At 36.1% G+C, this 11,339-nt stretch overlaps 1 protein-coding gene across 1 annotated transcript; it reads right to left on the minus strand.

Annotated features, from left to right (window-relative positions):
* Positions 1 to 4,060: 4,060 nt before the first annotated feature.
* LOC126972643 (protein anon-37Cs-like) lies at positions 4,061 to 7,111 on the minus strand. The gene is made up of 3 exons (XM_050819517.1): positions 6,962 to 7,111; positions 6,676 to 6,882; positions 4,061 to 6,603 (listed from the first exon to the last, which is right to left on the minus strand). The coding sequence occupies exons 1-3, from the start codon at positions 7,021 to 7,023 to the stop codon at positions 5,247 to 5,249; spliced, it is 1,626 nt and encodes a 541-aa protein (XP_050675474.1). The 5' UTR covers positions 7,024 to 7,111; the 3' UTR covers positions 4,061 to 5,246.
* Positions 7,112 to 11,339: the final 4,228 nt, after the last annotated feature.

The following is an 11,339-nucleotide window of genomic DNA, read 5'->3' on the forward strand; positions in this document are numbered from 1 at the left end:
CAAAGATACGCAGTTGTAAAATTATTATAGAGTCCTCTAGGGCGTTAAACAAAAACTGTTATATTTTTTGAAACTTTAACTCAAAAATTTACCACTATGAGTATTAAATATTGTCTCCTTAAAGCCTGCCGCTCTTGTGATTCTTCTAGTTTTGCAACAGAATGTGGGCGGCGGTGATCACTAAACATCAGGTGGCCCGTACGGGACCCGAACGCTCGTTTGTCCTCCTCTTCCATAACAAATATAAACTACAAATATTTTGAACAAGATAAAACGTAGGTCACACTAAAAGTTTTGCGTAACTTCAAAAAACAACAGGTGGTAACCATAATATTGTTTATTGCTTATCAAAATACTCTCCTTTACATTTTAAACATTTTTTCATGTGATCGAACCATTTTTTAAAACAGGAGGACCACAGATCTGAAGGCATGTTTTCTACGTGCTGATTGAACGCTATAACTGCCTCTTCGGAATTGGTAAAAGTGAAATCTCTCATCAAATCTTTGATTTTGTTGCTAATACAGAAATCACAGGGTCTAGGTCGGGACTATGTGCAGGATGAGTGACGAGTTGTACTCTATCGGAAGCTAAATATGACTCAGTTTTGTTGGCCATGTGTGAAAAAGCGTAGTCATGATGTAGGAGAACGCGGCTTTTTGGTCGTCTACCGCAAACTTTTTTTAACACCCTGGGTAAAGAAATGGTAGAATACCACTCAGCATTAACACTCTTTTGATCTTCAAGTGGAAGTGGGACCTGTAGCTGAGAAAAAAAATGAGATCGTTTTTTTTCCAACGTTTCTCGCCTGCCTCACTTCTGTTGGCCTGTTCTCATTTTCAAACAACCATTAACAAGATTGCTGTTTTTTTTTCGGGTTCAAAACAATAAATCCACGTTTCGTCTCCTATGACAATATCATAAGCAGCATTAGAATGTCCGTGGTCGTACTTCATTAGCATCTGTGAGCACCATTCCACGCGAGCCCGCTTCTGCTCCGCTGTCAGTTCATGAGGAATCCAACGACAACAATGTTTCAGAACTTTCAATTCTTCGTGTTAAATTTTCTGAATTTATCCCCAACAGTCCTCAAATTGTCTCATAGGTAATCCGCGGGTTTTCTTCAATTAGCCGCTTAACAGTAGCCACATTATTTTCGTTGACGGCATTCAAAATTCATCAAACCATCGCGTCACCGTGCTCAAGCAAGGTTCGGAAAGAGAGAACTTTTAAAATCATAAAACATCATTGCTCTAAAATCTTTTCGCCTTAATTCCATTCTCGTTGCGTACGTAGAACTTTGATATGTGATAAAAAAAACAATTGACAAATGATTTCCCGCCAATTGTTTTTTTTTTTATTACTAAGAAGGTTGCCAGCTAGAAGTGCAAAACTTTTAGTGTGCCCCATATATGCACTAAACATTGGTTTCAAATTTACAGTAAGTTTTTATTTACAGTTTTTTCATGGTAAAATACTTTTAGAATGTACCTCTATTTAAATTTCAAGAAATTAAGAAGAGAAAATAAAAACTTAAGAAGAATGAGAATTTGTATTTTTGTGGACACTAAAACAGCATAATTTGAAAATAGCAAATTATAAACCTATGTTACTTACTTGGGACTACTTAAAAGTAGTTGAAGATGTAGATTTTTTCTGACTTTCTGAGACCTTTCTACCACGTAAACCCTTTACCACGTAATTCTTTTGAATTTCGTAGTACATTTGTTTCGTACATTTTCTGGGATCATTTTGAAACAGCATGTTCATCGTCCAACAAAAGGCTTACCAACTTAACTTAGACATTAGTAGGCGTTACAAGATTTTGTTTGTTCCTCGTGTTAACATTGTGATTGTTACAATTTCTAGAAAATTGGCTGATGTGCCTATAAATATAAATATCATTATCATGAATAGATAAGAAGTAACAGTTAAAATATTTATTTCTTTAAACTTTTCTCTTGATCATTCTTTAAGACCCAGTTTATTAATAGCGCGAAAGCCTTCTTCTGCAACACAAATATGGTATTAAATGGTATGATACGAACAGTTATTATTAATAAATACACAGTGATTGCTTCATTAAACTGTCTTAATGTCTGAGCCATTGTTTCTAGAAGATTGTTGTAAAACGTTCAACATTTCTGCCTACAAGTTGCAGACATCGCGGCGCCTCTACATGTATGCCAGAGAAGCTGGTGCCAGATTTTGTGTTCGTTAAGTATTATTTAATAACTTCATAAATAAGGATACTTCTCAGCTACTTTGCTAAAACATTATATTTATTAGTTTTTTGATGTAACCGTTACTCGATAATAATGTTTGTGGGCAAGTAGAGACTTATTTTCGATTTAACTCTACATTTCTGTGAGCTATCAGTACAACATTGGATGTACTGAATTGATAATTTTTTTTAGTACAAAAAAATATTGAAGTAAGTATTACTTTACGGAAATCCATAATTATCCAAATGTTTTGAATTTTCTTAAGAGTTAATTCCGAAAACAATTATACAAAAAAAATTAAACAATTCGACACGTGTTTCTCATCTACACGAGGCATCCTCAGGAGATGTTGACTCACCAAACTCTGGCACGAGACTCATATTGGCGCAATTAACACTAAAGAAAGCTCAAAACATTTGGTTTTAAGTAAAAACAGAGCACTAACATACTTATTCATTTAGTTTATTTATTTGTTAATACATGAGCCGTATTATTTTCATTTCATATATGAGAAACAGTTACGAGATGTAATCCAGTAAACCAGATGTCCAGTCATGCGAAGGTGGATTTCATCAGAAGGATTTAGGCAAAGCAGTTATTCAGAACACACTCTGTGAAGAGTGCATTTGAAGACACTAAGTGAAGCGCAAATAAAACCACTTTCAATGTCTGACGCGATGGAAAAATGATTCCTTTTCTTACTCTCTACTCTTTCATATGGTCACTCCCACCATGCAAACCGGCAGATTCATAGTTTTCCGTTCTCAGAAACACGTGATGTGCGTTCACTATTAATTTATCTGAAGTGAAGCTTGAGTACATGTTTATGACTGTTATTTTACATATGTATGAAATTTTTATATTTGACACGCTACCCCCACTAGTGAAAGAGTATAAACATATTAATTTTTTACTATTATCTTTTTTCTTTTAAGCATATATCTCCACAATTGAATAGGTGCCCACGGTTCCTGAATAAATCCCTATATTTTAAAATCCTAAGATGCTAATAACAAACGTGGCTGACTGTTTACGACTTGTTAATCAAAATCGGCTTCAGTAATTATTCCATCATGCGACAGGGATGTTTTTCTGTCTTGCACGCTTTGTTCGTCTATACGCTAGTATATTCTTATTCTGTAGTTAATCCCATCTGTGTGAAAAAAATGTGAAATGTTTTGGGTTGGGTTTTTCAGTTATTACCTACTATAATATACCAAATTTGCAGATCTAATAACCCGAAGTAACCATCAAGTCAGACCCATTCTTGTGCGCTGAAGGTTGATATAAAAAATATGATGTGTGGTGGTCCTGACTTCGAACCCCCTAAAAGCATTACCGGTATTTTTAATTACTTAATAACCTTGTACTTATTGTTTTTATTTAATCAAGATTTTTTAAAAAGAAAATGTCGACGCAGAAATATTTCAATTTTGTAAAATATCTCGCTTTACAGGTGCGTTAAATGTTTTGAGCTATTGCGCATGCATCAATATAATTGTATATTTCGAGTATCCGGAGTCACCGTGTTGAGAATCATTCGTTCTACCTATAGCGCCACCGAAGCTTTTAATATTTAATATGTAAAAAAAAATATTGAAATAGGCGTTACTTTGCGGAAATCCATAATTATTCAAATGAGTTGAGTTTTCTTTAGTGTTAATTCCGCCAAAATTTTTGGCTTTAAAGAAATCGACACGTGTTTCGCCTCTACACGAGGCATCCTCAGGACGTGTTGTCTCGCCAAAATCTGGCAGGAGACTGTTATTATGAGAAGCCTGTTATATGTTAATTATGTACACTGTAATAATGAGAAAAAGTTAATAACTAGACAGTAGCATAGAATATTAAGGTATATTTAGCAAACTTCATTACAACAACTTTTACAACAAAAGGAACGAATTCTAAAGCAACAACGTGGAAAGACAACAATGATATTCCGGTAGACAAGTGTGAACAACAACCAAACATGTTGCATAGTGACTAGTTTTAAACAAGTTAGATGGTACGTCAAAATAGGAGTTTCAAACTAAAACTGTTGACGAAGCAAACAACAAAATTAACAAAGTTGCATACAATGCCCAAGACAAAATATTTAAAGTATTTACAGTGAAACTTGGTTAAGTGGGACCTGGATAAGTGAGAAACCTCCATAACTGGAACTCATGCTGAGGTCCCAACACTTTGGCACTGAATTACCTCTGTTAGTGGGACGAGGTAAACCTCTATATCTGGGATTTGTTCTTTCGATTTATCATCATAGATAACATTGTTTGTTTACTCATTCTTATTCTACCCACAAATTCCACACGTAATTCCAAGTACGTAAGTACAAATTTTGAGCTTCAATTACCTTCAGTTTTAGTTTCGCTTTACTATCATACAGATGTTTATTTGAAAAATGTCAAAACGAAAGCTACAACGAAAGCTACATGTACAAACAAAGCTCGTTATCATTACGTGAAAAACTGAAGTTAATATCCGTTTATGAAAGTGGGAAGACACGCGAAGAAGTTTGTGCCGAATTTAATGTGCCAAAATCTACTCTTTGTAGAATAATTCAGAGTAAACATAAAATTGAATCACAATGTTCTGAAGGACAAGGAAAACTAAAACGTGTACGTTTATCAGAATATCCTGAACTTGAACAGTGTTTGCTAACATGGGTTAAGCAAATTATAATTGATACATTCTGTTTCCATATTCGTACATACATATTACGTGTAAAAACGTGCTTGAATATTTTTGTTGATTACATTTGTATGATTACCTTTAAGTACATAATATTTTTTTTATTAAAACTCATTTATATACATAACACGTTATTTTATTTAATGATCGCACCTGTATAACTGAAATAACCTGTATTTTCACCTCTATTAATGGAACCCTCTGTAAATGAGACAGATATTTATTTATACCTGTATATCTGAGACACTGGGTAAGTGGAATACCTCTATAAGTGAAACGACATTGCTGGTCCCTTGATGTCTCACTTAACCAGGTTTCACTGTAAAATATTTATTGGTTTGCTCTTTGACATTTCATGTTTTTATTTCTTTCATTTGGTTTCTGACTTGGGAGTGGGGGACCCTTGTATCTGAGAGTTAATTGAACAATTCTTTCTGCTTCTCGAATACCACTTAGTCTTGCCCCAGCTATTGTGCCATTATAGCCGGGTACTGTTGCTTCACCTGCAAATAATAGTATAGGTGGTATTGAGTCCGTCGGTCCGGGAATCGGACAGGCTAATTTTCGATGAACTTCGCCCTTCGAATTGGAACAGTCACAAGAATATGCGCCATAAAAGAATGGATCCGAAGTCCAACTTGACCTGAGCAATGTAACTGGATATGGTATAAATAGGTTACCCGTGCACGATCTTAATACATCTGTAACACCTTCAGCAATATCTCTATCGCAAAGTAACTCCATCATCGCTCCGTCTGGTCCAGACACCATAACACACAACACATGCTTACTATTAGGCACTACTTCAATTGATTGTATACCACGAGTCCAATCTGGACGTCCAGATAAAGAATTTGCACTATAAAAGTTTAAATTTCCTTTGTGCCAGACCCAAAATGGTCGACAATATTCAAGATATATTTTATTACAAGTACCTAAACATAAGCAGTTTAGTGCTTCTACTTTTGAAGCAGGCAAAGCGGGACAAAATAGTTTAGAAGAAAGTGCATTAAGGACGCCACTTGACATAGTAAGTATAACATAATCAGCTGAATATTCACATCCGTCGGCTGTTGTAACAATTGCACGACATCCAGAATCCATACAGGTCCCCCAATAAATGCATGTTACGGGCTTACAGTATTGGATTACTGCTTCTGGTATCTGTCTCAATATTGGAGCTAAGGTGCCCATCATTCCTAAAGGAACGCGAACGTCACCACCAGGCATATTCATGAAACAACCCATGTTATCATAGCACACCATTCCTATATCGTCACCGCTGCGCGCATGCAACATGTGAGAAAGACCAAACATTATCCTGGCTGCATCATGTTGTTGATCTTCAGGATACTCATGTAACTCTTGTTGAATTCGAATACTCATGAAATTCAAAAGTGAGCCTTGCTGCTTACTACCACCAAGACAATAAATCTGTGCTGCTTCTTCTTCTATTTGACGAAATTTATAATAAGCACTTATAGTAGTAGGAAAGGCCATTTTCCCTTGAACAGCTGTACGAAATAATCCCCGTGGATGCTCGGCCCCTGGCACACCTGGCCGGGGAGGATTTTCTGATGTAAATAACGTATAAAGCGGGTGAGCTTGTGTATTTGATGGTTTGCAATTAGCTCCTAATTCAGCAACAACATCACCAATCCAGCATGAATGTATTCTTCCACCAGGTCTAAAAAGAAACTTTTGTTAAGTTTTAAAAACTAATCAAGATAAAAGCTATTTATGAAAGATTTTCTTTTACCTCTCGTAAGCTTCTAAGACTACCATGTTGTTGATCCCTTTTTGTTTCAATCTGGCCGCTGCAGACAAACCAGCCATACCCGCTCCAATGATCACAACCCGTGGTTCCTCATAACATTTAGTAGGGTCACCTGGATCTTTTGCACATATGCCACGATCTTCTAAATCTGGTCCACAGTCAAACCATCCTGGATCACAGTCCGACCTCCTGCCGATTTTTTTATTATGTTTATCTTTGTAATTTTGATTAAAAATATAAATTTGATTTGACTATATCATTAACTTACAGACGTTTTAAAAATTTTTGCCACTGCCTGGAACTTGAAATGATTTTAAAAGAATTCATCATTCAATTCATCTTTTCTTCTAAACTGAAATTTTGATAAAATTACAAATAATGCATTTTAAGCCTAATGATGTATTAAGAAATATTATTGACTTTAGTATGACATTTATTGACTAGAATATTTATTGACAAGTTCATAAAAACTTCTTGAACAATACAGCTTAAGGCTTAGCTTAAGCAGTAAGTGTATGATTCTGGTGTGAATTCAATGTAAATATTGTCTATCTTCTTTAGAATTTAACGAATAGCCATTTATTTAGAAAAAAGGCTATTGTGTGGTCTCTAAAGGAAAGTGTCGAGTTAGACTACTGTATGATAGCCCGTGCTACTGGTTTATCAAAATCGATTATTATTAAAAAAAAGAAGCTAAAATGCAAATATTGGGTGATTCGGTGCAAAAAATATACAAAAATCGTTTTTAGAGAAGAGCAACCAAGTACCTCAGCAGGAAAATATTGCTAATCTATCAGAATAATAAATAATTCCTACTACGTACTTAATTTATTGGTAAAAAGTAAAGTGTGCCTTTGTGTTGGTGTGCGTGCAAGCGCGTATGTGTGTGTGAGGTTTGTGAATATCCACGCATGCACGTGTACGTGTGAGTGTGAATGTCTGTGTTTTGTGAAAATATGTACTTACTTATTTACTTAACGCTACATTCCATTGCAAACACGAACATAATAACTCTGCAATGGATCAAAGCAATCAGCAACCTACTAGGCAATGAGGGTGCTGGCTGCAGATGAACTAGCCATAAGAGGATCCGAGGCTGAAGTAATTGGCCAGAACTATTGTTACCTATACCTCATGCCCAAAGCAAAACATGACTGCACAAAAGAAAAATGGAAGAAGCCTACCGAACGGAATGGACAAACAGTGAAACAGGCAAACAAACTATGCAGCTCCGACACCTCATCAGATTACACAGCGACAGAATACGCAGTTTTGTAGCTATAATCAACAATCAGGATCTATTTACCATAGGTGTGACACAGAGTAGATTGCGGCCGAACAACGTATCCTGCGATCTCCAGCATCGTTTCCTGACACATGTACCTAGCTGCATGAAAAAGTTGTTTGATTTCTGGGACGGTCTGGGCTGAATAATAGCCTAATCAAGAGTCTAGGTGCGTACACAGTCAAACTAACGAAATATACATAAAAAAGTGAAATATTTATAATATTGTTGTAATTGTAAGAAACGATATCTTATTTCATCCGCGCGTAAATGTTACTTATAAAGAATAATTTAACTGCAAAGACTAACTACTTATAGTTAGCGGTTTTCCTTATAGCCAATACGATTTGTAATTATGTGAAAGTAACCTGTCATGGATTTTATTTTATTTAATAGGTTTGCCAACTTAATATTATGATATTTAACTATTACACATGATTTTGTATACTTCACCAGAGTGTAAACCCAATTATAGGCAAACTCTAAATGTTGAAAGCGAGTCTTTTATTTAAACAATGAAATGGTACTACTGAAATAATTATACATCGTAATAATAATGAGATTCAGTTATAATCTGTAAAAAAAGAACATATTGTTTTCAAAATTACGTTAAGTTATAACGTAACGTACACGTTATATTATAAAAAGGAGAAAATATAAAATTATGTTATTGCAAGCCTGAATTTATATAATGCCTTCCGGAATGCAGGCAATTACTGAATGACTCAGATTTGTAGACGTCGCTATGCTCCCGACAATTTCTTGAAATCACACTATGACAACCAATGTTACTTTCGGTAAATCAATTAAACAGAATATTCAGAGGCACTAGCAACCAATATCGCAAGCCACGCTAATCCGTGTTAAATCGAATGGATTAACGGAACACCTCGAGATCCGGCCCTAACCCCATACCAATTACATTCAAGATATTGTTTCTGATTTGATTATTATAGTCACAGATATACATCTGTGACTATAATTTATTTATTGATAGCCATACGGGTATCAAAGCTTATCTCCCGTTTTAATATACACGTCATATTCAGGTATATATTTTTTAAATTATTCATAAATTAAATAATAAATTTAAATATTACAACTGTGTGTGCAATTTTTTGTCCGTAGCAAAACTGCTACCACTGGCACCACAGACATAGATCCAAGTAGGTAACGCAAATCCCTCTGTCTGTATGTAAACCAAGCGTGCCCTTTTTTGTACCTACTATGACGTCGTTAAAAATGCCAGTGCATCGAGCCTAATCTATCCATCTATATAATAATCCACTCACCTCATCATTAGTTGACGTTTTCAGTACATTAATAGTCGGTATTGCTTATTACTAAAATCAGCAATATATTATAAATCATAATAAAAAATAAAATAAAAGCGTCAAAGGAAGAGAATTGCTCCTCTTTTTGTCGTCGTTCTGACACGCGAAGTACATACACTCGCGGCATCAATTTGGATCCATGTCTGTGACTGGCACCAATAGTCAAATAGTAGTGCACAATGCAAGCACACAGCTGGTCCGAGGTTCGAGACTCCCCGCAAGAGGTTATTAGTCTGTAGGGGGTGTCAACCAAGTCCGACATAATATGGGCCCCGCTTCGGGGTCTAAACACGTAAATGTATTTTCCTCCCCTCCAAAAAAGAAATCTAGCACAGAGCAGGGATGGGCACTAGTTAGTTGGATAGTGTGAGTTCTAATTACAGGCACCATGAGATCTTTAAGTCTCTCGATAATACAATTATTATCACTTTGTGTTAGTTGGCTCCAGCTTAAGTTGGTTATTTTTTCATTTTTAATGATGCGCAGGCTATTAACTTCATTTTAAATGCGAACATTAGGTATCTACGCGGCAGATTTGTTTGCTAATAACGGAGTGATTTTTGATTTCACCTTCGTAAACTATAGTTTTTTCATATGGATTTGTACTATATGAACGTGTGGTAAAGTAAAGTGGTAAAAATACGACTACTTTTTTAATTAGTTTTAGTCTGAATGTAAAATCCGCATGAGAAGTTCCTGCATGAAAATTTCATCAAAATACATTTTTTTTTATATTACTTGGCAGGTATTGAATCCGTAACCGATTCCTTAATATACCACTCGACTGCTGGGTTCTACTATTTTAAAACACACCTAATCACAGTTTTACAGACTTTATGATGTGAAACCGCATAAAACCCGCACTTTGAGACTTGTTAACCAGGAAAAGAGATGGACAACATGTGCCTCAAAGTGGACAAAAATAAAAGTATTACAAATAAGAATAAAAAAGTCTATAAATTTATTATTTAACTATAGCAGATGCTAAAAAACTATTAATAAAAAGTATTCTTCTGTTTCATTTCACTCATAAGCTGTATACTCAATGTTGCTATATAATATTAAACCTGTAAAACTTTTGTCCACAACTGCTTACCTGATGACCTTTTTACACGCTTTTTATTAGCTTCACCTGTATGTTTGTTTGTATGTTTGTAACCGACTTTTTTGGGCGCGATTTTGACCCATTTTAAACAGCTAGATTTCGTTCAAACTTTGTAGATTTATCGAGGACCGATGACATTACACTAATTTGACAAGATTATTCCATTATTCAATATGCAAAATAAGATTTTTGCCAATTTATATAATTTTAACTCCGCCTCCATATCCTTCCCTATATCAAAGGGTTGGTATGGTGCCGGTCCCAAGCCCGGATAAAGGAGGAGGGAATCCAAGCCAAGTTGTGAGACGTACCGTGACGAGGGCTGCGTGTCTGAGGGAGAGCTCAGACTTTAACGGTGTACCTCCGATACCTGGGCACCTCGGAGTGTTATTTTATGCCCTTCGGCCAGTAAGCGGTGCTCTGCTGGTTCGTGACCTTTATTTCCCTAGCTTCTCGTGGGAACAAAGTGGAGGAAAATAACATTTTAAGTTCTATTTTGTCTACCATAGGTGCAAACCTATCTATCTCGGAACCCGAGGGTGAGCGGCTAGACGCCCCCAAGGGAACCGAAAACTTACCTCAGGCCGAGAGACTAATCCCAGGCGAGCTGGCAACCGTCAAGGAAACCACAACGCCTACGGAAACAGACTCGAAACTGAGAAATATAAAGACGAAGCCAAAGAAGCTGTCCGGTGCAGCCCGGAAAAGATTCAGAAAGCTTCTCCAAACGGATATGCCTGTAGAGGAAGCCAAGGCGTTAGCCAAAATGCCTTGGAATGACCTACAGAAAGCAGGTCACAACCCTCCACCACCTGAAGCGAAAGCTGAAAAACGTGGCAGGTCAGAGGAGATTTCTCCGAAAACCCAGCCGAAGAAGGTACCCAGGCTAGATGACACTCAGTCAACCTTCTTCAAGACCTAG

Source organism: Leptidea sinapis, chromosome 27, assembly GCF_905404315.1.
Source record: "Leptidea sinapis chromosome 27, ilLepSina1.1, whole genome shotgun sequence".
Lineage (NCBI taxonomy): Eukaryota > Metazoa > Arthropoda > Insecta > Lepidoptera > Pieridae > Leptidea > Leptidea sinapis.

What these genes read in the sequence shown, in the direction of transcription:
- LOC126972643 (XM_050819517.1), bottom strand. Translation starts at nt 7,023, where the DNA reads ATGATGAATTCTTTTAAAATCATTTCAAGTTCCAGGCAGTGGCAAAAA. An exon ending in CAAAAATTTTTAAAACGTCT is followed by an intron (nt 6,883 to 6,961) that starts GTAAGTTAATGA and finishes AAAAATCGGCAG; the next exon opens with GAGGTCGGACTGTGATCCAG. An exon ending in GTCTTAGAAGCTTACGAGAG is followed by an intron (nt 6,604 to 6,675) that starts GTAAAAGAAAAT and finishes GTTTCTTTTTAG; the next exon opens with ACCTGGTGGAAGAATACATT.